General features: G+C 41.5%; 1 protein-coding gene across 3 annotated transcripts in view; it reads left to right on the forward strand.

The window, feature by feature from the left end:
- diras1b (DIRAS family, GTP-binding RAS-like 1b) overlaps window positions 1–26,272 on the forward strand; it is a 29,061-nt gene extending 2,789 nt beyond the window's left edge. For 2 of the 3 annotated variants that reach the window (XM_049596439.1, XM_049596440.1), the window contains 2 exons: window positions 20,092–20,433; window positions 21,966–26,272. In XM_049596439.1, the coding sequence (XP_049452396.1) occupies window positions 20,125–20,433; window positions 21,966–22,253 (597 nt within the window). In that variant the 5' untranslated portion in view covers window positions 20,092–20,124 and the 3' untranslated portion in view covers window positions 22,254–26,272. Of the gene's footprint in view, window positions 1–839; window positions 1,063–20,091; window positions 20,434–21,965 lie in introns of those variants that run through there. The other variant, XM_049596438.1, reaches the window with a different exon arrangement.
- The last annotated feature ends 393 nt before the right edge of the window (window positions 26,273–26,665 follow it).

A 26,665-nucleotide genomic window follows, 5' to 3' on the forward strand; every position in this document is an offset into this window, starting at 1 on the left:
GTTTATTGACTGTCATCTCCTACCTTCTGTCCATCCTTTACATGTTGTTTTGCTCTGTTGTGTGTGTTTACAGTACAGCCTACTGTATATAAAGGCCTATGTATGTATTGATGGATCTCTCCATGGTGCTGAAACACAATGAGGTCGCTGTCCGTGGTGCTGATCCTGAATCACACACCAAATACAAGGCACTCAATCATGCATTTCCGCTTTCTCTTCCAGTTATAGGTGATTTGATTTATGTGTACTTGTGTCAAAAATATCCATGTTATCATAATGTTGCGTGATTAATCAAATGCCCAATCTGAGTCAGTGAATCTTGCAGTTCTGGCTTTTTGCTCTCACAAAATTTCACACAAGATTTCCCGTCTTTAGTCGTCTTTTAATTCCTGCAGCTGTGAGCCGGATTGAAAAGCTGCATAAATCTGCCTCGGCCCTGGAGATATCAGGTGGCTGCCTGGCTGTGGCTGAAACATCGACAAAATCATTTGGAAAATTAAATGGGGTTCTGCTTAGGTTACATTTTTCACCGTGAATTTAATTCCATCAGCCGGGCCACTTTAATGCGATCTGTTGCTCGGGGACCATTGGTGCCTTTACATCCAGGTTTCTTTGGATATTTTGCATCGCATATGTTCAGATTGTTGCTCCGTATATGGATATTGAGATATTAAGGTGGTCTGTGCAGTGTTATTCAGTTTCATTTTAATTTTGCTGTGATCTCGTGGTCAAATCCACCCCATAAATAGTTATTTTTTGAGAGGGTGTCTGTGTTAAATAGCTAATTTCGCTGGCAACCAACCACTAGGAAGTGTATGAAGTGAAAGAAAATCAAGTGTGGACAGAAAAGGGAGAGGGCATAGCACCTCCCACGTCCTATCTGCGAGAGGGAGAGAAAGGGAGAGGAAGAGAGATAGAGAGAGTCTGCTGTGGTGGTGTTGGAAATCGGACGACATGAGCTCTACATGAACCGTGTAAAATGCTTTAAGACGCTTTCAGCGTTTGTCTTACATCCGTCTCAACCGAGGACGAGCCTGAAGCGGAGCTGTACTTCACGACCAGGTATGGAGATGCTGCTCATCCCCGCATCTTTACATGGAGGTTAGATGTTGGTATTCAGAGGCGAAGCCGCGCTCCTTCTGCCTGGCTCGTCTGCTGAGCGCGCACGATCCCTGCTGTTCACGGCCGGTGCAGGATGTTAGTCTTTATTTATTTATTATTTATCCTGTTGATTTAAATGCATTTACATCGGCTGCTATCACGACTTTGTGTTTGATAACCTCGGTCGTGTGAATTGTATGCCCGCACAGCCATATTGGCAGTCAGCAGGAGGGAGAGGGGGCAGAGATATGAGGGTGTTGGGATTATGATATTGCTTTGAGGAGTAAAGGGAGGAGGAGGAGGAGGAGGAGGAGGGGAGGAGGGAGGGGTGGGGGGGTTCGCTGCGACTGCGAAATGATGGCACCGTTGCGAGATGGCGATCCTCTGGTATTTATGAATGAACCCAGCAGAGTAGGGTGGTCTGTAATGGCGTTGCGCACCAATCTGCGGACCGACGGCAAGCCCTCTCCTGCCTGCCACCCCTTCCTGACTACAGCCGACACGGAGACGCACGTCAACATTTGACTATACACAAATAATGACGCTAGTGTGACGCATAAAGCCCGATTTCTGTGGCAAATGTCACTGTTAATCCTCCATCTGGATCTGTGTTTCTCCATGTCTCCTCCTCCTCCTTCTCCTCCGTGCCTGATGTTGTGGCTCTCATGATCTGGAGAGGAGAGCCATCATGACATGCAAAAGGAGTTGTGCATCATTTAGGGCCTTCTTGCATGTGTGTGTGTGTGTGTGTGTGTGTGTGTGTGTGTGTGCGTGAATATGCATGTGACTTCCTGTATGCACTGAACGCTGCCAGTCATGGGTGTGTGTGGGTTGCAGGGTTTGCGAGAAAAGAGAGGAGAGGAGGGATGTATGACAGTAAATCCTGTGATTAAGCTTTAAAGTGTGTGGTTGGGGAGTAGCATAGAGATGCAGGCTGTGTTAAAGCATGCATGTGTTGGTCGAGGATGGGGAGATAAGTGGAAGTGTGGGGGAGTGTCAGTGTCCTGCCTGCCCGCCTGTCCGTTTGTTTGTCTGTCTTGAATGGCCACAGCACGGTTGCATAAGAACACTTGTGCTGCTAAGGCAGGACAAAGAAATGACTCAATACATGGTAACAAGGAAAAGCAGAGAGAGGAGATGATGCTGGTGATGATGCTGACGTCTCTGGTGATGTAGCTGGAGATGAGTTATAGATGCTGATAATTGATGATAATGATTGGAGTGGTATTTTTTATCCCTTTTTTTAGCCAAGGCCCATTTTACCACAGCACACAAAGCTGTGCGAGATAACTGACGTCCAGATGGCCAGATGTTGTTGTGAGTTCTGCTGGATTTGTCACTTATGTTTATTCATGTCTGGAAACAGGCAGCTCCACACACACGAGCACCTCCAGTTTTTCTGCAGTTATCATGATCAGGTCTGTTCAGAGCTGGGATCACAAGTAGAAACCTGGCTTTTTGTGGCTTCAGAGAATGATGCATTATTGGCATCATATGGGCGCAGTTTTCTATATTATTAATTAATCAACAGTGCATGCATATAAAATCTGAAAAGCTATTTTTGTAGTGTGACCCATGTTTACTAAGGTCTAACTCAATTTCTTTCTTCTTAAAGTAAAACTCAGTCCAGCGCTGTTCCTTCTATATGAAAAATTATATTTTATTTATTATACAATCAACACTCTCAAAGTTCTGTACACAAAGCAAACACAGACTATAAAACATCACAAGAATAATTGAATGAAAACAAAGATTTCAAGCAAATAGCTAAAACAAAACAATAATAATAAAAAATTTGCACATGTAATTCAAAATGTCTGACTTCCTGTTGGGTTTAGAGTGTGGCTCCAAGAGACTTTTTTGCACATCTTGTGATGTTGCATGTACCTACCAAGTTTCGTACACATAGGTGAAAGCAGCTTCAGGGGCTGCGTCGTCAAAATTTTGAAGGGGACCCTACTGAGCCATTTTGTGTGAGCCGTTAATTAGACCTGTATCAGATGTTAATTTTGGCCTGTTTACAAGTTTCAAGAGTTTTAAGATAAAATAATAAGAAGAAGAAGAATTGCTCCAGTTTCAATAGGACCTTTGCCTCCCTGCGGTTCGTGCTCCATGTAAATTACTTTTATCTGACTCATTTATTTCTCTTATCTCTTTCTTGTGTGAGTATATCCCACACTGACTCGAGTCGCAATGCCTCTCAGAATGCACAGATTTGATCGGCTGAGTGGCATCACGTGAGATGATTTATGACGCATGCAATTGGGCGATGAGTTTTCTTGACTGATAAACCTGTGCCGTAAAGGATAGAAATGTCGTGCTGGTTAAAATAGAAACACTACATCATTTTTAAATACCCTAAAACCTCAATTAAAAGTCCTTCAGATGTATAAAAGCAGGTTGTTGGCTGCCTAATATATGTGTCCATTCCTCAGTTACCCTGTATGTTATTCATATTCCTTTAGTCTGTAAGGGTCCTCAGATCAAAAGTATGAAAATGGTTTGTCACAAAAATTAATCCAATTTGTGAGTGTTGTTTTAACAGGATAAAGTGTTGTGTCAGTATGCTGGGTGCGATAATCCTCAAGTGTTGTAACTCACTCTCTCTGATGCGCTGTCTGACAGAGCTAAATCAGATGACTGATTCATAACTGATGTGTTATCTGAAGCCTCATTTTTAAACAGGTAATATTTATACTGGTTTAAATAAACAATTTGATTGTATTTTTTTATCTTTGTTGAGCAGCAGTTTTGTGCGGATGGAATTAAAGGCCTGTCCCAAATATAGGCCTGTTAATTTGATCGAATTAAGCAAATAGTAGCCCGGGCTATTAATTAAAGTTTTATGTCCAGGTGTGGGCCTAGACCACGGTCTGCCCATGGTCCAGTGGGGATGGAGAGGGACAGTAGGTTAATAAGGTGGTGATATTTTTGTCATTTTGCTAGCTAGCAAGGAGGATGGTGTCCGCCCTTGTCCCCCCTCAAATCACCTACTGCAGATTTTAGTACACACAAATATACATATTGGCTTACAGTGAGGCATCAGTGGGTCCGAAGTTAAAGAAACGTGCCCATGATTTAAAGGTTTCTGGCTGATTTAATGTCATGGGGAAATACATTTGAATTGAAAGGGTGTGAATTACACATGAGTCGCTGTGTATGATAATAAGCATCCTTATTGTTAAGTACTTGGTAGAGAAAAGTTCCTTAGTAGGTTAACTGAATCAGGTTCAGGTGTGTCGCTGCTTCATGTGAGAGAAGCAGATGGTTTTTGAGCAGGCTGCAGCTTGTGTTCCTGCACGTGCGGTTTTGTACTTTTTGTGAAAGATAATGCCTCACAGCAGCAACTGGTGAGCTAAATCTGATTTATTTATTTTTTTAAACTACAAACTGGGGATTTAATCGTGTGTGTGTTTGTGTGTGTGTTGTAACTGAATCTTAATGAGTAGCAGCCCCTCTGTGACTTAAAAAGATAGTCATTACATATATTATAAGGCTTGATTTACAATTCTTTCAATATGAAAAGCTTTAAACAAAAATGGATTCCCTCTTAAACTGAGCTTGATGAGCCATAATTAGATCTATAATCAGGCCCGACCCGACATGAACCTGCATATTTTATGTTCAAGCGTGACCCTAGCTCAAACCATGGCAACAGTTTTGTGCCTGAGTCTGATTTAATAACTCAAATTTCCACACTCATTACCACCTGAAGTAATTTCAAGTCTTTCCAATGCGGTAACAGACAATTGTGACATGATCTCCGGCATGCATCTTTTCCTACTTCATGCTAAACACAGCCCAAAATCTGTCACATGCCGTATACATAAAACTGAGATTGAACAACATTTCTCCTTACTAATGAGAGGCAGGAGTCGGGATGGGTTGATGGCAACACAGCTCATACATTATTCATGACATTACACAGATTATAAGGTCTGCATTGGAAAAAAAAAACAGTGGGAAATTGGAGCGAACTTTTCAAACACAGGAGACTTTTATGAAATGACAGCCCGAACCAGGCGGGTCAGGTCGGGCTCCATCCGGTTCGGGCAGAGAATCAAAGCTCTGTCCAAAATGCTTTTTGAAGTTATAGTTAACTGCTGTCTCCTGATGATGTTTAAGTCTGTCTGATGCTTTGACAGCACGAGTCTAGTCAAGCGCACCATCACTGTTGAGCACTCCTGAGCTATATATAACTATATACTGCATAACGTCTGCTTTAATACTGGAACAGATCAATGCTAAAGTGTTTTAGTTGTTCTGACGGCATCAGCTCATTTGAAAGGTCTGTGGAGTCTTCATTATACATGGCATTAGGCGGGATTGTCTTGGTCTTGTGCATAACTAATAGAAGGCCTGGATGGCTGCTCTGGTGCATTATGCACGCCGTGACCTCTGAGTTACTGTGTTTTATTTGACATTTTGTGCAAATATCAGCCGTTAATTTTCTGTTTTAAGGAATGAGAAGTGTGAGAAAATGAGAAGTGTGAGAAAATTGTGTATTTTGGGGGTTTCAAATAAAGAAACGTTAAGGGTCAGTTTCCTAAAACCTCCGTTGCGTCATGGGGGCAGTCTGGAGCGGGATTCCCTTGTTGTCTCCATCTGCGTTGTTATCAGGCATGGATCAAGTGGTATTATAAAAAAGCTGTGCCTGGTTGATCTCGACTGTAGAAACCAGTGGAGTCAATCCAAAGAGACCAACCCTGTCACCATCTGTCACTGCAGGCAGGCTTCTGCAACACACTCCAGCAGTCTGTAATTAGTGCTTCAGTCAGGTCAGAGCCTTCAATGCTTCTAAGAATAGACTGTCTTGAAAAAAAAAAAAAAATAGAATACATTATGCTTGACAACAGACGTAATTGCTCTGTTACCACTGCTGAATTTCTTTACCTTTTCTTGGTCACATTCGGATGTTAATATCCACGTGCCTCTGTGTTTCCCAGATTGCCAGGCCGAGGTATTAGCAGGGTCTTATGGAGAGGCCAGACGGAGAAACCCTGGGTTTCCCAGGTCAAGCTAATACTCAGCACTAATACACACTCAAAGACTAATTACATGGTCGTGTTGCACCCAGTCCTGTGTAAAAACTGCTGCATAGAAGCTGCGTGATTATGGTTTCAGGGTTTGATTACAGCTCAGGAATCAATCTGCCGGAGGGGGAAATGTCTCCCTCTTACTGAAAGTGCACATTTGCTATCTCCATTTAGACTTATCACGGAGTCGTTGCAGGTAGAGAGATGTTTTAAATACAGACTCTGAACACCTGACGCTGCTGTGTACTGCCGGCTGTTTAGCAAGCAGAAGGAAGCTGGCATCTTGTGCATGAAAAACATGCATCAGTTTTTGATCTTTCTTTCCCTCTCTATGGGAAACAACAAGGGCTGGTGCTAACAAGCTAAATGCTAATGATGATAAATATTTGGTTTTTGATGTGAGACAGGTCTGTGTGGTTCAGTCTGTGGATTTTTTAAACATATTTTGGAACATTTCAGTACCTTGAAGTGTTCTTGTCACAAGACTTTTGTTTTGTTCTGCAGGTAGATTTCTCTCTAGCACTTTTTTTGTGAGTATACCAGTGAGATAAATGCATTGTGTCTTTCCCTGGATAATTCCAACTAGCAAGAAATGTAACGTTTATTGTTTTGTCATAGTTGGTCAAAAATAAACTTTCTTCTTAAACTAGGGCTTGGCAATATATGTATATTATATAAATATTGTGATACGAGATCAAATATCGTCTTAGAGTTAGGATATTATAATATTAATATATAGATACAGTATAGTGATGTCATTTTCTTAACTTAGCAGACATTACGACTAAGGCAAAGTAATAGAACAGCCAGAAATTTGATTTGACTATAGATCTGTCAATGTAAAACTACAGCCAATCAGTAACATAAGGAATGACTACAACCTTTGGCAATATTAGTTTTCTCAAAAACAACTTACTCAGAGTGTCAGTGTGTAGGATTTAGAGGGATATATTGGCACAAATGGAATATAATATAATAAGTGTGTTTGCTTCAGTGTATGAGCACCTGGAAATAAGAATAGTTGTGTTTTGTTTACCTCAGAATGAGCCGTTTATATCTACATAGGGGGCAGGTCCTCTCCCACAGTGCTTGCCATGTTGTTTCTACAGTAGCCCAGAACGAAAAAACCAAACACCTCCCACTGTAGTTCTCAATACATGCTTGGCACACTGAAGAAATTTAAATTGGTTTCAATCTGCAACCTCAACTGCTAGATGCCACTAAATCCTACACTAGACTTTTAAAGTTTAATCCCTAGTCATACTCCATTTTTGTTCCTATTTACCATTTCTGCACCTGCCATTCGGTGTATTTTTACAATCTGTAATTACCTCTCTGTATGATAGCTGTCGTCATCAGTGGCGGAGTCCACCATTTCCACACTGGATTCAAATTCCTTGCCTATGCACACTTGCAACTTGAGTTTGTGCAGTTGCACTTTAATCAGATACACCAGTTGCTCTTTCTGACAAAGCCAATGCTCAGTAGAGTTTGCAATAGTATTAAATAGGCGTGTCATTGATTGGGCTTAATATATCGATTCTTGATCGACTATGAAATACAATCAATACAGGCCTTTATTTTGAAATTCCCATGGCTAGTCTGTGTCACCATTTCCATCCAAGCACACCTCCCTCTTTAACATTCAAACAAGGCTTGCAGCCTAGCCCCAGGCAGACAATGGCAAGCAGCCAAGGAAAGGACAACGAGGATACTTACTGATATCGTCTCATATCGATCACAGGCCCCTGAATTGTACTGAATCGAAACTGTATCGTGACAGACTTTGTGATATCCGTAAATATTGTATTGTTGTCTAAAGAATTGATATATATTCACATCATGTCCTGATAAAACCTGTCATTAACACCCGTAGTATTAAACCACACTTGAAATTACCGTGTGATGCTGCTAAATCAGGGATTAAAAGAAGGCTTTATTGCTGTGGTGTGAACTTCAACAGGTCAGTGTTTCAAGAACTATAAGGAACCTGTCTTGTTTTTGACTGGATGCTGAGAAGCTTTTAGTTTAGGTAAGTATTTCATGAAGCTCAGTCTTGTAGCAATTCTTATTCTTACTGCTTTATTGACTTTGTAGTTTTACACTGGCTGGACTAAACATCTACACTGTGCTTGGATTGGAGAGAGAGAGTAGAAAGTGTGGTCTTAACCCATGGTTGTGGAAAAGTAATAAAACATTTGGGTTGTTTTAATGAATGAATCATCCAGGGAAAGCCTAAACTGTGCACAGCTCACCGGTGGATTTACAAAATAGTGCTAAGGGGGAAATTCCTGGTGCCTGTTCTGTGGTTGCTAAATGTATCCTCTGTTGCAAAACCTTCCAGTCCAACTTAGATGTCGTATTCTAAATATCATCAGACGGATAAATGTCACCCGTATTGGTTGCATGTCTGGCTGTGCTGATATTCCCATGTCACAGCGTTTGTGTCAGTGCATGCTGAGTCAAAGGGATGTGCATGGAGTATCAAAGGGCTTCATCCGGAGCTGCATGTAGTCTTATAGGGAGACTGCTGGTATCTTAAGTCCTGGGAATTGGGTCAATGCAGAGCAGGCCAGGAGCACAGAGGAGGTTAAGCTCAATGATTAGCTACTAAGCCAAGACCACAGCGCTGCAATCTCTTGTGCAGTCCAAGGCACATACTCCAGGCATGCATGGAGGTGTATGCTCAATCACAGTATAGATTGACACTAATGAGAGGCAGGCACGCCCATAGTCTCGTGTACAGCCTCACCTCAAGCGTACTCACAGGTATTGTTACATGTATATCCTCTGATGCATATACACACATAGATCACATTTAGCCAGTAATTTGTTCATTTGTTATTTAATGATGTAATACAGGTGTTAAATGCAGATGAGAGGAGTATAATTAGATGTTTCAACTGTGTAATTTAAAATATCTAATTTTCTTAAAGGTCCCATATTGCAAAAAAAAAAAAAAAAAATCAGATTTCCGTGTCACTTCTTATTTTATTACAAATCAGGTATAGGTGCTGTATGTTACTTACTTACATTACAGTCTTTATGCTGACAGTGTGCCTTTAAATGAGCTGTCAGGACGTCTGTGAAGTTGTGATGTCACAACTGTACTACATAAAGGTAGAAACTGCTGCTACAGTGTCATTACAGTCATTTCCTGGCTGCAGTGATGGTGCAGAGACACTAAGAGCACAGATGTGGAAGAGTTGGAAATGCTGACGAATCAGAGCAGACTGGGCTTTTTTAGGAGGGGGTCTTAAAGCGACAGGCACTAAAATGGAGCGTTTCAGACAGAGGGTGAATAAAGATATATTCAGGCAGACAGTTTGAGAAAAACAATGTGTTTTGTGAATATTAAAGCATGTTAACATGTTCTAGTAGAAACCCCAGATACAAGTATGAACCTGAAAATGAGCGTTATATGAGACCTTTAAATTACTTGGAATCATTCAGAGGAAGTGTAATGATCGTTTCTGCGCTCACATTGATGAACTGATTGAGTGAGCTGGTCACTTCTACAGATAGGTGTACACGTGTAATGCAAATGTATTTAGTTTTTAAAGGAGGGTGTCAGGTGTACTTCCATTGATGGATGACACACTCCTCTGCGGCACAATACTGTTTTCAAACCTCTAGAACTGGAGAAATTCTTTTAAAATTAGTTTTGCCAAATAAATAGGACACATTTTGTGATTTACACTTCTCTGTCTTTTTGACAAGAATCAGATAAGAACATTGATGCCTCTCTCTGTCCATTAAATATGAAGCTGGAACCAGTTAGCTTAGCTTAGCTTAGCTTAGCTTAGCATAAAGGCTGGAAACAGGGAAACAGCTACCCCGGCTCTGTCCAGCGGTCACAAAATCCGCCTACCAACACATTTAAAATGCACCAATCAACACGTTATATCCCATTTCTTTTCATTTAAACAACTTGTGATTTTTGAGGGGGTTATGCAAGGACTATTTTCATTTCTTGCTTGGGTGCAGTAAGGTTGCCAGGCAAAAGTGATGACAACAAACAAGACACAACAAAACTTAATGGAGTGTTTCCCAAAATGTTGAACTATTCCTTTAACTCCAGAGGAAGAAAACCAGCAAGAGAACAAAAACAAGAGGACCAGAGGGGTGTAAGAGACATTTTTGGCTAAACAAAAGCTCTTAATGAGCTCTTTCTACTGCCTACATTTTTTTTTGTTGTTGTTGTTTTTTGTTTTTTGTTTTGTGAATTTTAAACTAATCCAGAGTCCAAAACCGAAAGATATAACAGTGAACACACTGAACTATTTGGGGCCAAAAACAGCACTTGCTCACCTTAAAATTATTTTTCTCAATAAATACCAAAATATTATTCATCAAGTATATTGTCATCCTAATGTTGATTTATTAAAGGATAACTTATTTTCAGTGAAAAACATTTGACCAACTCTACAGGGCAGTCAAAACAAACAAATGACCATACTTTGTGCTGACTTTATTTGTTTGTTTTGACTGCCCTGTAGAGTTGGTCAAATGTTTTTCACGCCCCTCTTGTTATCACCTTTGAAGGATGTACACTGTTGTTGAAGTAGGAATGAGGCTGCTTCTATATGTTTATGAAGAGCAGACATTTTGTTGGTTTCCATCCAATGGCAATAAAGAATCACTTTTTTGTGGGATCTAAAACTTGCAAAGAAGCAGCTCTTCAGCCAGTCATATAAAAAAAAAATAATAAATTGTGACTTTATTTAAAGGGGATAGTTCACCCCCAAATAAAAATAAAATCCTTTTAATTACAATGCTATTTATCAGTCTGGATTTTTTTGGTGTGAATTGTCGAGTGTTGGAGATATCAGCCGTAGAGAAGTCTGCCGTCTCTCAAATATATTGAAACTAGAAGATACTCTGCAACTGTATCACTGTATCATCTACAGCTAGCTCACCTAGCACCACTGAGCTAGCTACAGCTCAATGGAAAAATATGCCATTAATGTTTACATCTAATGCTGTCATGAGCACTAGCCTCTCATCCATGAGCAGATGCACGCTTCCTTCTGCGCAGTGATTCAGTTGGTGGGTGTAGTTTGGTAGAGAGAAAATAGTTCCTACATGAAACTGCTCACAACAAGGTCTGTGGATTATCTTGAGTAATCAGGTCATGATTTCTGGAAAGAGACATTGCTGCTGAGTTTTTCAAATGTATTTTCTGGCACTTTAAGTGCCATCTAGTTCCATTATATTTGAGAGAAGGCAGACATCTCTACGGCTGACATCTCCAACACTCACAGCAAAACAATCTAAAAAAAAAAAAAAAAAGCACTACAGGTAAGAGGAAGAATATGTGTTTTTGATTTTGGGGTGAACTGTCCCTTTAAACTTTAATCCCTTTATGTGTACCTAACAAAAAGGAGCCACATTTAAACACTTCAGAAAACACTGTACACTCCATATAGAATAGAGAGGATCCATCATCCTGATGAATCATGACCAGATTTTACAGATTTAGCTCTGATGGATAGAAAAGGAATGTTTCCTTTCTTTGCATCATCTTCCTCCAATAGACACACAGACACACACACACACACACACATTGACACGCAGTGACACAGACAGGAAAGTCTGGTTTTATCCTCCTTATTTAGTAAAATGATGGAGAAACTTTTCCACATTCATAAATGTTGAATGAACTCCAAAAGATTTTATAACGGGCACATGTGAGCTGTGCTCTGCAGGCTCTCCATCTGAGTGTTTTGTAAGCAGGTGTGAACACAGAGAAGCAGCAGCATGACTGAACGTGCGAGACTGTATCAACATTTATAAATTGAATCTCTACAGTCTGCTCAAACCTAATGGAAAAGCCCAGGTCTATAAATTGCTCTTGCTAAAAATGCAGATTCATTCCTCTGGTAAAACACACACACACACGCTTGAGCTGATGTGTGTGCACAGGGCACGGGGAATCTTTTGCTTCACTGCACAGATGCAAACACACATCACACACACCTCCGTACACTATCTGACAGTCTGGCAGCTGAAGAAACTTTGTGCAGGTTTCTGACATCGTGATGAGTGTATGCGTGACTGTGTGTGTGTGTGCAGCTGTGGCCAGAACATTTCAGAGAACCTCGAGCTGAAAATCTGTTGATCCTGTATAACACTCATCGCCAAATAGCCGTGTATCCGCAGCATTCCAGTATCCGCGGCTTGATTAAAACCCTTTTCTCCACAAGATACCATGGGACCACTTTGTGGGTGTCTATTTAATCACGCTCTTGATCTGTTGAATGGCATTGTGTTTGATGTTGGTTAATGCGCTTCCTTTGTGCCGCTGCGTAAGTGGCTCTCTTGAGGGAAATTATGTGCATATTTTCGCTAAAGGTGACATTTCCTTGCTTGCTCCGTGAAATAAACGAGTGGAGACGGCTGCGTTGCGTCTATTTTCTGACTGAGAGGAGAGGAGGCCTGTTTGGTCTGTGCCAAAGCTATCTGCTAATGGAATTTGGCTGCACTGCCACAGATGCATTTATAGTATACCATTAATTCATTAAGGCACTGCAGTCCTCTCGTTTCAAATAAAGCAAGAGAAGAGGACGAGGAAAGGGAGAGACAGCTTGAGTTTGGGAGGAGCGTCATTAATCTCAGAGGCCTGGTGTCAAGGACAAATGGTGAAGGAGCGGAAGTACAGTGTGCGTGTGCTTTCATGTGTATGCGTGTCACAGCGAGGTTGCACCTGTGTGTGCAGTTATAGCTGCTGACAGAGGGAGGGAGGGAGGCAGCTAATTTTAGTTCAGGTGAAAGACAGGAGGGAGCGGAGGAAGGTTTTGATGAGCAGCAACGTTGTCGTGGAGCTGAAGTCCCGGTCACTGAAAAAAAAGGGCACCAAACGAGGCAGGATGACGGACTGACAGGGCCCCAGACAGACGAGCCCCATCGATCAAAACCGCAGCGGCCTTAGTTTATTGATCAAACAGCATGGAGGCCCGGGGAGTGAGAGTGCGTGCAACAGAGGAGAAACAGAAAGAAGTACCTCAGTGAGCAGGTCAAAGAAAAACATTTCCAAGATGCATAAATTAGGAGGAAAGAGAAACCAAAGGACAAATAAAAGAAGCATTTCCGTAGAGAGAGCACATTCAAGTGTGTAGCTCCATCACAAATGACACCAGCCTTTACATTTCTGTCACAGATTATCTGGACAGTTATGAAATTTGTATTTTTGTGTTACTTTTTCTTGCAAGATATTATTACAACTGCAAAACATCAAGCACTGCGGTCTTTGTTCAGGGGATAATTCTGGTTTATTAGAACTTGGTCTTGTTTTTGTCCTATATTGGCCATCGCTTCTGTCCCTAAAAATAACACTGTACTCACCAAGTTGCTGAGATCTGGGAACACAGCTACACTGCTAAAAATAAGTCAGACAGGGCAAGAAATCCCATTTGGCCAAATTTATTTGGAGGAGCAAATGAAGGCAAACTGTGATAAAGGGCAGCCGTGGCTCACGAGGTAGAGCAGAGGCGAGTTACTGAGCCCTGGATATCTCCTGATGGCTGTGTTGATGAGTGTGAATGTAGGTGGCACCTTGTATGGTCACGTTAAGGCCTTTTAGTGTATGAATGTCGAGTGTTGAGGCCTTTAAATGTTCACAACACTAAACCTGTACAGTTTGCAGATGGACTTGCTGGTTCAACTTGCACCTAAAAGTAGAACCCTGCATGACGTGGGATTGATATTGACATTTTGGATGATTCACGTTTAGCTTTACCTCAAAATAAAGCGGCCTAGATCATCTGGTGCAAGTGTTTTTTACAGCCTGTCTGATTATCTGGGTTTCTTGCACCTTCTGACTTTGTTGAAGCAATTTCTCATTCTCAGATCTCTGGGATCTTATTTTTGTGTGCTTAAATTACAAATCCAGCAAATCTTTACCGAGTATCATTAGCATTCATTTAGAGTCGTGTTTGTGTTCACCTGACAAATCCAATATTCACTCTCCTTTTATCTCAGTTTTTAGTTTCCACTCACTCATGAGAGGAATATTTGTCTCTCTAGCTGCTAAATGCTTCGCTAGGTTCACCAGCTAACTGCTATCATTGTCTTTGTGTGGTTTGGTGCTGGGCAAGTAGTGTATGGTGGGTTTTACCAGAGCTTTAGTGCTCTAAACACCTGCCTGCTCCTGCCCAAAACTGTTTAATATGAAGAAAATGTTGCCATTGTATATCTCTGCAAACTACATATACTTTACATTTATGAATCATGTCAACATTTCTAAAGTGCCGTAGTATTTGAACTGACTTTGTCATCAAGAGGTGTAGGCGATGATGGGTGATGTGACACCTGGGCGACATGCCTGCCAAGCTGCAGACCAAACTTTGAGACCAAAGAACATGGTTGTTTTTTACCAAACATGATCTTTTCCAAACCACAACCAAATGGTTTTGTGCACAAACCTATTGGTATGTTGACCACAGAAATGTTGAGACGTCTAAATGTAACGAATCTGTGTTTTGCAGAAACCTAAAATACTAACATTTTTTTCTGACGAATGGGTTAAAGAGCGGGGGGAGGGAACCAAAACTAACTTAGGGTTGTGTCCACATATCGTTTTTCTTCAGCAGAAAAGCACTGTCAGGGCAGTTCTTCATCCTAGCGCTTCAGAAAAAAAGAGCTCCCTGAGTTTTTTTAAATTGCGTGCTCTGCATGGGTATGTTTCGATGACAACTGTATCTTGATGCTAACATTAGCTAAAAGTCTGTCTCAAATCACATACTTCAGTTAGTACATTTCAGTGTAGTACACTATGTACACTACACTTATTGAGTGGTGTACTAATTTAAACAGGGAAATGTTGTCTGAAATCGTGCATTGCCATTTTGCACTTACCCGAAGTGACAATTACTTTTTTTAGCCACCCCTTCTTCTCTGTCATCCTCTTTTTAAACAGCTAATTTCACAGACAGACAGTGGAGCATTTCCCCAATATCTCCGCCCACTCATGAACCAAATTTATGGCACAACGTTGGTGCTGATTAAAATGTGTTGCCGCAGCTAGGAGCAAGTTAGCTAGCTAGTGAATGCTAACGTTAGCACCACCATCATTTTTCACAGAAGCAAACCATTATAGACCCAACAAATATTAGACGGCCTCTATTCAAAACAATATTGGCACTTAGGGCAAAAAACATGTCTACCTTACATCTGAATAATGTGGCGGTGTTCAGTGTAGCCAGCTCAGGGTCCATGTTGTCTCCAGCCACCATGTCAAAAGTTGAGAAATTTGTGACATAGCGGATGGTGACCGCTGAGGGCGAGAAGTGTCCATCATTCCACACTTAACGTTTTAAGTTAAGTAGTAGTACACTGCATTTTCCCGTGCTATGCAATATGAACGCAATTAAGTGTTAAGTACAGAAGTATGCGATTTGAGACGCACTGTAGGTAGCTAACGTGATGCTACATTAACAGAGGTGTCCACCAGCCGATCTGGGCTTCTCTGTCTTTGGTGGTAGACAGTAGCCTTGCTGAAGAAGCAGCGGTGACGTCACTGACACCTTTCTGAAAAGTTCAGAGATGCAGCTGCACAAAAAAGGCGTAGCTCTGGTGCTGAAAACAAAACACTAGACGCGGGCCCTGAGTGGGATGAAAAATCGAAACAGTGAGCTGGAACATGTTACAGAGCTTCATAAAGCCAAGGGCAGCTGCAAATTATCACTACAACTTCATGTGATACATTGTGATAAAAATATGTATTACAGCTGCTTTAAAGTGTAAGCTAATCAAAGTTTTCCCTTTTTATAAGGTGGACAGAAACACGGCGAATGAAAATGTTTCTCAGTAACTGATCAATGCATAAATTAGCAGCTGTTTGCTAACAAGTTGAGTATACCAAATCAGTTATTTCAGGTTTCAGGTTTATCTCAGAATTTAGGCTTTAATCACGCTCGTCGAGCAGCATTTTTAACAGCATTCCAGTATTAAAAAAAGCAGAGTGTATCATCACCCTGAGGAACCAGAGAGCCATTAGACAAGATTTTCTGCTTTGCCAGACCAAAGTAAAACAGTTAACATTCTGCATGCGTCTGAGCAGAAGACACAGGCTCATCTGCAAATTAAACTGTGGATGTGTGTTCAGCATAGATATAAAACACTCGTATACGTCACCCAGACGTACAGCTATAGATTGGCTATAAAACCCAAGAGGCATTCCCTGAATCCCCATTTATTTTGAACTCCTTGACTGATATTATCTAGAACCTGGCAATGCAATTACAGGGACCCTGCCATCAATAGTGGATTCCAGCAGTGCAAGCATGACAGAAATCCACTTATTCCATCTGGTATTGATGTCAATTTACTGTTTCATTACAGCTGGAGCTTAGAGAGCTGCACATGATCACAACTGAATGAGTATCTTATTATGGGACCTTAAAGCAAGTTTAGAACCACAGCGGATAAATAATGCAACAGATACAATGTGTAATGATGCACAGACGCTCGGCAGACACACAAGCACTTACAAAGATAGCAATAGATTAGATGTGAGGACATTGTTGGGATGCATATGTATGAGTTGCAGCAGGTAATATTGAGAGAGAGGATTTATAGAGTCCATCAATGTGCGGTGTTGCTGCTGACTGCAAACCAGTTTATCGTAGCTTCCAAATTCTTTGTTGGGGACAAATGCCCGTCCAAATGAGTTTTTGTGCCCGTGCTACGCTTTTTTTTCTGTTTCCACTGTGAAAAGTTGTGGATGGTACCAATGGAACCGTTCTGTACCATCCCCATTTTTGGTCCCCCCTCTGTTGGGGTACCTAGCACACAGAACATTGCAGTCTGTTGATCGGTTAGTAGAGGACAGTCACTCTGCTCAGGGCTGAGTTGTGGCCAGTTCTGAGACTCATGTAACCACTGTTCATACCATGGAGAGTTTTACATTAGTAAACTATGACTATAAAATGAAAGAATGTTTTACTGCCTCTTGCAGCAGCTGGAGTCTGAGAAAAATAACTTAATTCACTGGGCCGACTGCCGGCAACTTTTAAGGTGGAATGTTAACTTGTAATGTTACTCAATGCATGAGTTGACGACATGAATCCATAAGCACACCTTAAATTTCACTGTGACAACTTTTACCATTACTTTAGTTTTTATATGACACACACTTTTAGTAATGAGTAGATCTTCAAGCGTTAATATATATTAATTTCAGTCAGATTATGTGAACTGCATTCTAATCCTCACTCTGAGGAATAAAAAAGTGCATGTTGTTCCTGTGGGCTCCAGCAACACTAAACCCTGAGCTTGCCTGAGAAGGACTAAATGCACAAACCTGCTATTTTAAAATATCCCATGGACAGAGACTCTCACTGCAGCCTGTTTTATTTTGTTCTGTAAATGTTGGCGTGCAGCCTTGTTCTGTGGACGATAAACGAGGCGGGGGGCTAGGGTCTAGGTACCATTTATGAAGGGTTCATTTTGGTTCCAGAGGTACCATACCAAAAGTGTTTGGTGGAAACGGGGCTAATATTTAATATATTTTCACTGCTTTACTTTGCCGTCAGATAGCCCTTTCTGGCAGGGAACTTAAGTTTTTATATGCGTCTATGTTCCCTTCAAAGCCACTTGACTTCTTTGACAAAGTAGTATTTTTTCCTTGCAGAAGACAGTTGTTGGTCTAGGTCTACTGCTATTGCTTAGTTGTTTTTTTTGTGCCATTATGTGGTTTTTGCGCTGATAACTCCAGATATGCACAGCAGGTGTTTTAAACAAATGATAAATCATACCTGGTTTCTAGATGACTTACTTTAAACATGTACTAATTGATTGAAAACTGCAGTTCTTTGAATGGCCACTTGAGGCTGGCTCCAAAATCAAGTCAGTCCCCATAGACCCGACTGTTAAAATGCCCAACTTTACAGGAGAAATATACGTATTTACAGTCTGGTACAAACAACATTTTCGGTCTCTACGGCTTATTTCAACCTTCATGACAACTGTACGGAGAGTGAATATTTATATAACTCACCACATTTTATTGAGTTAAAGTTATGTATATTTAAGGGCAGTGCTGCTTGAGTGACTGTCTGCGAGACACTGCTGTAGTCAATAGTCAAATCCACCCCTTGCTCCTCCCCAGCTCCAACCTCTTGTCAAAATATGGTCACGTCTGGCTCCAAATAACCAAGTTGGCAATGGTCGAAATGCCAAACTTGAGGCTTCAAAACAGCAGTCCAAAAACGAATGTGAGATGTATAACTGCAGTTGAAGCAGCTACGTGACCTGTCCACCTCAACCTACAAGTCAGTTTACGATCAGCCCCCTTTGCCCGTTGGTTCGGGAATGCTAAGTTAGCGATTAGCTAGTTATTAAGTATTAGGTTAAAAAAGAGGTGGTTGAGGTCAGGGTAGGGGTAATGGGAAGGGTAATATCTCGTTACTTAAAAAGTGAATCATGTCCTCGTGTATTATGATTTCTAAAGTGGATTATTGCTGTGTTTGGCCTCATATTTGTTCACTACAGTGTCGTATTATAGCAGGATTCACAATTGTGGTGGTGGATTTGTCTTGTACTAGTGGTGGGCACGGTTTGGTGACACGGAGGTGTGTCGTGTACGCTACATATGGAATGTTTCTGCAGCTATACATGTCTCATTGCATGAGTGATGTCACAGTAGCTACGCCCATTATTTTACACAGTCTATGGCTCACATGTTAAAACCTTTAAATTTGGTGAACTTGTTAGCAAACAGTTACTCATTCACACATCCAACAGAATATTATCATTCGTTTGGAGTCAGCCAACTGGTGAGTTTAAGTCCAGTATTCACGCTCATTTTAGCTCAGTTTTGGTCTCCACCAGCTCCTGAGGGAAATTCCTGGCTCTTTTGCAGCTAAATGCTCCACTATGTTCACCAGCTAGTTGCTAACTTTGTTTGTCTGCCATTTGGTGCTGGGCAAGTAGCGTAGTGTTTGTTTATCAGAGCTTGTTCCCTGAAAACAGTTGCCTGTTGCTTCTGCTAAAGGCTATGAGAGCCAAGAGACTGAACCAGAACACTGGAGCTGTGGACTGTAACACCAACACAATGAGCCAAAAGACATCTAAAGACGATGTAGAGCCAAATGGAACTGCAGAGTCTGTGATAATTCTGTGTTCATTTGTCACTAGGAAGGATAATTTTTACATCTATATAGTTATTTGATCCATTATTAAAATGAAAATGTTGATTAAAGCAGCTTTAATTAGTGTAGTTTACATTTATGGCAATAGACTATGCTTGCAGTACAGTGCTTTGACCCACATAAAGAAGCACGACAGAGCTTTACCTTTAGTTGATGTTCAGTCAGATACGTACATATTATCATGCTCACATGCAGCCTAGTGGAATCCAATACAGAGGCCCTGCACCATCTATTTCTTTTGTGATGCTAATAATGTTCTGTTTTTGTGTTTGAGTGGTGCTGATTCAAGTCATTTTTAAAGCTGAGTTTTTGTTGTATTGGATTACGTTGTATTATACATGAGTTCATGTTATTGTTATTGTTTTTCTCCCATGCTGCAAGGCCTCTCTGTCTCTTCCACGGTTTGCTGCAGTTGCTAAAGTTGATAAATGAGGAAATGCTGGAATGTTTTTGGGGTTGAAACTGAGAAACTGTGACTCTGCGAACAGTATTGATTAGGGAAATGCCTGCGTCAGGTGAAACACTTGGAGCCTCACCAACCTCATCCTCTCTAATTTGCACTCTGGCTCATAGTCAGACCACGAGTGCTTATACACCCACTGGCCTGAGGTCGAGTCCCACCGACACACCCCCTTCCTGTCCCCCCTCCATCTGTTTTGTTATCTGCTGACTGTTCATTTGCTAAATTATTTGCTAAAATTCTTACTCTTTGCTAAAGTTGTCCTCTAAAGTTGTCCTCTTCTCCCCACTCCTAATCCATCTCGCCCTGCCCCCTCCTCATACTCCCACCCTCAACATCACAGGTGTAACACTGTCTTAAGCCTGAGGGGGGCAGAATGCCGGAGCAGAGCAACGACTATCGTGTGGTGGTGTTTGGGGCAGGGGGAGTGGGTAAAAGCTCCCTGGTCCTGCGCTTCGTGAAGGGCACCTTCAGGGACACCTACATCCCCACTGTTGAGGACACTTACCGCCAGGTGATCAGCTGCGATAAGAGCGTGTGCACCCTACAGATCACCGACACCACAGGGAGCCACCAGTTCCCTGCCATGCAGCGTCTGTCCATCTCTAAAGGCCACGCCTTCATCCTGGTCTACTCCATCACGAGCAAACAGTCCCTGGAGGAGCTCAAACCCATTTACCAACAGGTGGGGAGTGATGATGTGTGTTTGTGGATGGCTGGGTTGACTGTGAGTGTGCACTGTAAACTTAACGTGTATTATAAATAGATACTGAATGGAAATACAGGATAACTCTGTTACATTGATGTCCTGCTAAAGGCCTAGATTCAGCAGTTTGTTTAATTTGAAGCTAGTGTAAGCAGAAATCTGGGAAGGCAAAAACAAACAGCAGAATATAAAAATACACCCTCCGTTTTGCAGTTCTCTGCTCTCCCCTCTCAGTCCTAAGCTCCCTCGCACTTCATACAGTAACCCAGTGTTTCCCAAACATTGATTTATATCAGACCACAAATGAGACAAAAATTAGCTAGCTGACATTAGTCACCCCACTGTCTCTTCACCTTGCTCCCCGCTGCTGTGGACTCCTTCCCTAAGAGCAGAGTGGGCAGCAAGTCGCAAGACAGACCTTTGGATTGCTAAAGTAGTGTCTTGAATTCAGCCGGCGCAAACCCTCAAGTGCCTGTCATCACAGCAGGATGGTGGCTAGCAGTGCCGGGTCCAACCTGTGTAACAGCAGCAACAGAAAGTTTGCTGATCCGGCAGCAAGTTTGACTGTCCAGTCCCACAAAGATGGGTCTTGTGCTGGCTGGATTTGAGTTTCTGCAGCTGCTGGCTCACTTTGTCTCTGGAGCTGTTGCCCTCTCTTGTCCAGCTGAGGAGGTTTGTATTGATGGTGATTTGAGGCTCAAGCTAACGTTATCTAGCTAAATGTCAACTTGAAGTTGTTTTTCTTGTAGCATAATTAATGAAGTTACCTCAGAATGGGTAAACTTTCTGTATGTGAATGGTCAGTTTAGTTATTTGGGTACCCTAGAGTGCCCCACCTGTGCTACTGTTAACTATCGCACATTTCCTAGTTTAGCATTAATTGTAATTTATATGTGGTTATTATTTTTATTATTTATTCGTTCCAGAGACCAAAGATGTTGTACCTGGAATCTGCTGGAGCCACTCTCTCAGTTTGGGGGTTACAGCCCCGAGTGCTTTTCTAGCTCCCCTTTTTCACCCCTTGATCATTTAGGGATATATTCTCTCTGGATGCAATGATTGGGTTTCAGATAACCACCAGATCAACATTTTTAGAAAGGTTCATAATAGGGCTGCCACGATTAGTCGACTAATTGATGACTAATCGACTATTAAAATAATCGGTGACTATTTTAGTAGTTGACTAATCTGTTTGAGTCATTTTTCATAGAAAAGTACTATAAAAGTACCCCAAAATACTCTTATTGCAGCTTCTTACGTTGAAATAATGGCAGCTTTACACACTCTCCCATGATAGTGAACTAAAACCCTTTGGCGTGAGTAGGAAACAAGACATTAGATGACATAATTTTGGGGTTTGGGCGAGACAGACCAACATTTTTCAACATTTTAACACATTTTTCGATGAAATGATTAGTCGACAATGAAAATAATTAGTGGTTAGTGGCAGCCCTAGTTCTGACCAGCCAGAACATAACAAGCACTGTCCTTACTTCCCTCCTCCTCTGCAGGTCTTGGCCATAAAGGGCAACGTTGAGGCCATCCCCATCATGCTTGTGGGCAACAAGAGCGATGAGACCCAGCGGGAGGTGGAGACCAAGGACGGGGAGGCCCAGGCCAACCAGTGGAAGTGCGCCTTCATGGAGACGTCAGCCAAGACCAACCACAATGTTACTGAGCTCTTCCAGGAGCTCCTCAACCTGGACAAGAAGAGGAACATGAGCCTCAACATTGACGGCAAGCGCTCGGGGAAGCAGTCCCGCGCCGAGAGACTGAAGGGCAAATGCAGCGTGATGTAAATCCCGGAGAGGAGGAGAGTGGAGGTGGAGGTTGAAAGAGGCAGGGGAGGGGGGGAGGAATTCAGAGAAAAGGAGGAAAAGAAGGAAGACAGAGGAACGAGAGGAGGGACTTAACGTATCACTGAGAGCAAAACGTCTGGAAGGCAACGGGAATCTCATCATCCGCATCCTCCTCTGTTTGACTGGTGCATTCACAAACACAGTTATTTTGAAAACATACAGGATTTCAGTTTTGGAGCTTTACACCCATGTGCATTCTGCTAAAAGGAGGGATGAGGGAGGATGACGCAGAATATCGAGAGGCAAATTGAAAACAAGAAGTGTGTGCCACAGATTAATTACCTGTGGACGACAGCCATAGCCGGAAACAGCGTGGGTGTGGACTTTTACATCATTAAAGTGCCACAAATTTTGGCTGAGGAGCTGATGGAGACGTTGGACTGCAATAAAAACCACAGACTGCAGCACCCCTTTGAAAAAAAGACTGAAGGTTTCTGATCCATTTAGTGTCCTCTCTCAGTTCTGCATCCAACCCCTCCCTCCCTCCCTGCTCAGCTCACACCCCTCGTCATCCCAGCACCCTCATCCTTTACATACCCCCCTTACTATAACAAATATAGAGTAATGTAAATGTAACAGAGTTGACAACATTACTTAAGCTCACTCATCTGGTTAGAAACACTATTTTAACAGACTGAGGTGTCCGTCATGCTAGAAAGCGCAGCAACCAAAGGTTTAAGACTGCGAGCGTGAACGACATTACAGCAGCAGAACATGCGAACCAGCTACGTCCCAGAGCCACACCTGAGGACTCTGATGTATATAAACATGGGGTATTTAAATATATTCCATCTAGTCTCCACATGCCCCACCAAAATCAGCCACAGGAAAGAGGTCTTCTCATTTTAAACACGCCCCCTTAAAGATAAAAAGACCCTACTTTACCTTTATCAAGCTGTCATTATGTTTAAAAACTCATCATAAATGTCCTCATCTGAAGTGGAGAAGCATCCAACGGCAGGTTATGCACACACGCTACTGATACGACGCAACAATCCTTTTAAGACTCTCATCTAGTGTAGAATAGCTCTGGATGAAAAGAAGCTGGACTCTCATCAAACGCGGGAAACAGAAATACAAGTCTGCCTTGTTTACGAGGATGATACACTCAGATAATCATTGCCAAGCCGGTAAGACGAAAGGGATGATTTTGGGTTCCGAAGTCAAGAATGTCAGTTTGCTTTGGCACTTTTCACGTGAAGGTTTCTCTTCTTTTGCCTTTTATTTCTTGTTTTTTTTTTATTATTTTTTTGCTTTACGATGCTCTTTAAAGTCATGTAAGAGTCAGAAAAATGCCCTCCTTCAACAAAAAGCACACAGAGGGGAAATTCTAAATAAATAAGGGATGGATGTAAAATTGCTCCCGTGCAGATTTTTCAGTGCGACCTGAATCACTTAATTCTGTTTCCTCTTTGTTGGTTGGTTTGGTCGTGTCACCTCTCATATGCTCATGCAGGCATTGGTAAACAGGAAACAGAATGGGTCACACATACACACACACAGCATGTGCACAGATGCATTCATGCAAGTAAGAAAAAGAATCTGAGTAACACCGTTGACTGATTACATGAAGACAAACAGGGCTCACTCACCCTTAATGCCCTCACATTGCACTTTATATCATAAACACACAGCCACATGCACACACACAGATGTAATTTGTCATGTTTTTGCTTATGTTATATATTAATAATCTCCGCTTAATATCCTCCTGGAGCAATAGCTCTGCTGTATGTCCAATGTACATGTATACACCCTTTTTTTCCACACAGGAGCTCTGAATATTGTACACAGTGTACACAGGACAGCCAAAAGCACAATACTTTTTTACCAACATATCTATTTGTACATTTATTTGTTTATTTTTTATATGTTTTTCTTCCTTTTTTTGTCTCCTTTGTGCAATTCTCATCATTAACATTTATTCACCAGTCCTGAACGTGGAGGAACAATCGCATCATGATCACTGGTAGCTTCTCCGTCTCGATGTAAAGTGTTTTATTTGTCCCGTACATGGCACAATGAGGTTGTGGTTCTGCTGAACAACAGGGTAAATCGTGATGTGACAGGTTAGCTGTGGAGTGCGAGAAATGGGACATAACCCCACAGGATTGCAGGTCATATAGGACGCAGAGGAGGGTCAGATTATTTGTGTACTTTTCTCCATCTCTCAGGCGGTTTTAACAACAATTTGGGTGGAGGATAATCTGCTCCTGTACTGTTAAACCCAAAGAACACAGATGATTCCCCTTTTAACTGTGTGTCCATCTCTCTGGAAAAAAAAAAAAAGAAAAGCACAGCAACTGTTTCCGTCTGTCTCCTTCTCTGTCTTTATGTGTGCAGCAGAATCAACAACTGGGCACTTTAGGGTGACATTTTACTTGAAGACTTGCTTATTAATCAGCGATGCCTCATTTATAAGCACCATGTAAAATGTCCCTCCTGCATTACTCACGCCCACAGGCCCACGTGAAAACTATTTCAAACGTGTAGTTATTGTAAATAAAGCATACGGTAGTTGAATGAAATGTTTATAAGAGCTTCAAGTAAGATGTTACCCATGTAAAGAAAATCTGTACCCACTGTCTTTCTGGGAATAAGTCCTTTGTAACCAGGAAATGTTGTTACAGTAGGAGGTTCGATGTTGCTATGTACTGTAATATACAGCTTACTAATGATGCTCATGATATATTGTATTTGACACATCCACTCTTCAGATCTATCAATCAGATAATACTAGCAAAATGTGAATATGTAACTAAAGGTTCAACTCCATGGCTTTTTTAAAATTTTATTTTGAAAGCTGAATGAATCCGTTGTTATCGATGTGTTGTACTTTGCACTAATGTGAGGTCCTGTTAAACTCAAAAGTTTGCATTGTAAAAATGTACCCTTTACCCGTTAGATGCCAGGGATGCTCACTAGTACTCTTTCTCCTTCTTCTTCTTCTTCTTCTTCTTCTTCTTCTTCTTCTTTTTTTCCATCATTTAAAGAAACAAGTTGTGTTTGAAATTGTTTGTCTTGGTTTGTTTTAGATGCCAGAAGGATGGAGTGATTTATGTCATTTGTGTCCATTTAAAGACATGGATGGATTACTGAATGGACCTACCGGCCACAGGCTCCCAGGCCCCCCTCCCCCCTGGCTTTCAGCTTAAAAATGCGTCTTAAATTAACAGGTACCGACCACAAAGACACTCAAAACAACCCCAAAGAGACACAATGACAACAAAAAGAGACAAACTGACTGCAGAGAGATGATAAATGGCTGCTAACTACAAAAAGGGGCGATGCAAACTAGAAAGGGATCCAAATGATGACAAACAGACTTAAACTGACTACAAAGAGGCAAAATGCAACTACAAAGAGACTTAAACTGACTACAAGGAGGCAAAAAGCAACTGCAAAGAGACTCAAATTTGCTACAAAGAGACACAAAATGACCACAAGTAGAAACAACATCAACACAAGGGCATGAAAAGCAACTACAAAGAGACTTAAACCGACTTCAAAGAGGCAAAAGGCAACTACAAAGATACTTAAACTCACTACAAAGAGACAAACAACAACTACAAAGAGACTCAAAGTGAATAGAAAGAGATACAAAATGACCACAAGTAGACGCAGCATGAACACAATGGCATGAAAAGCAACTGAATACCTAGAGGATATAGGCAACTACATAGAGACTTAAACTGACTACAAAGAGGCAAAAGGCAACTACAAAGAGACTCAAAGTGACTACAGAGACAAAAAGCATCTACAAAGAGATTCAAACTGACTACCAAGAGGCAAAAGGTAACTACAAAGAGACTCAAACTGACTACAAAGCGACAAAAGGCAACTACAAAGACTCAAACTGACTACAAAGAGACAAAAAGCAGCTACAAAGACTCAAAATTAACACACAGAAATTCATAGCAACTATAAATACACCCAAAACAACTACCAAAAGATGAAAAGCAACTGCACAAAGACACAAAGCAACTACCATACAGAGACAAAACCTGACTTCAAAGAGATGCAAAGCAACTACAAAGAAATGGAATGCAACTACTGAGAGATTCAAAAGACACAGACCACAGAGAGAGATGTGTAATGACCAGAAAATGCAGCTAAACAACAACAAAAATAGACCAAACAATTCAATGTCTTGCTTCTTTGAAGGAGAGGTGGTGGTGGTGGGGGTGGGGAGCTTCTTCACGCCTGTGCCCAGGGGCCCATTGTTTCATAATCCGCCCTTGTCAAAAGGTTTAAAAAAAAAAAAAAAAAAAACAAAGCTAGAAAAACAAAAGCTGGAAATTATCTGTATACCTATCAGACAGCTCTGGTCTGATGTGATGTGTAGCTACTGG

The sequence above is a fragment of the Epinephelus fuscoguttatus genome, linkage group LG14, assembly GCF_011397635.1.
Source record: "Epinephelus fuscoguttatus linkage group LG14, E.fuscoguttatus.final_Chr_v1".
Classification (NCBI taxonomy): Eukaryota; Metazoa; Chordata; class Actinopteri; order Perciformes; family Serranidae; genus Epinephelus; species Epinephelus fuscoguttatus.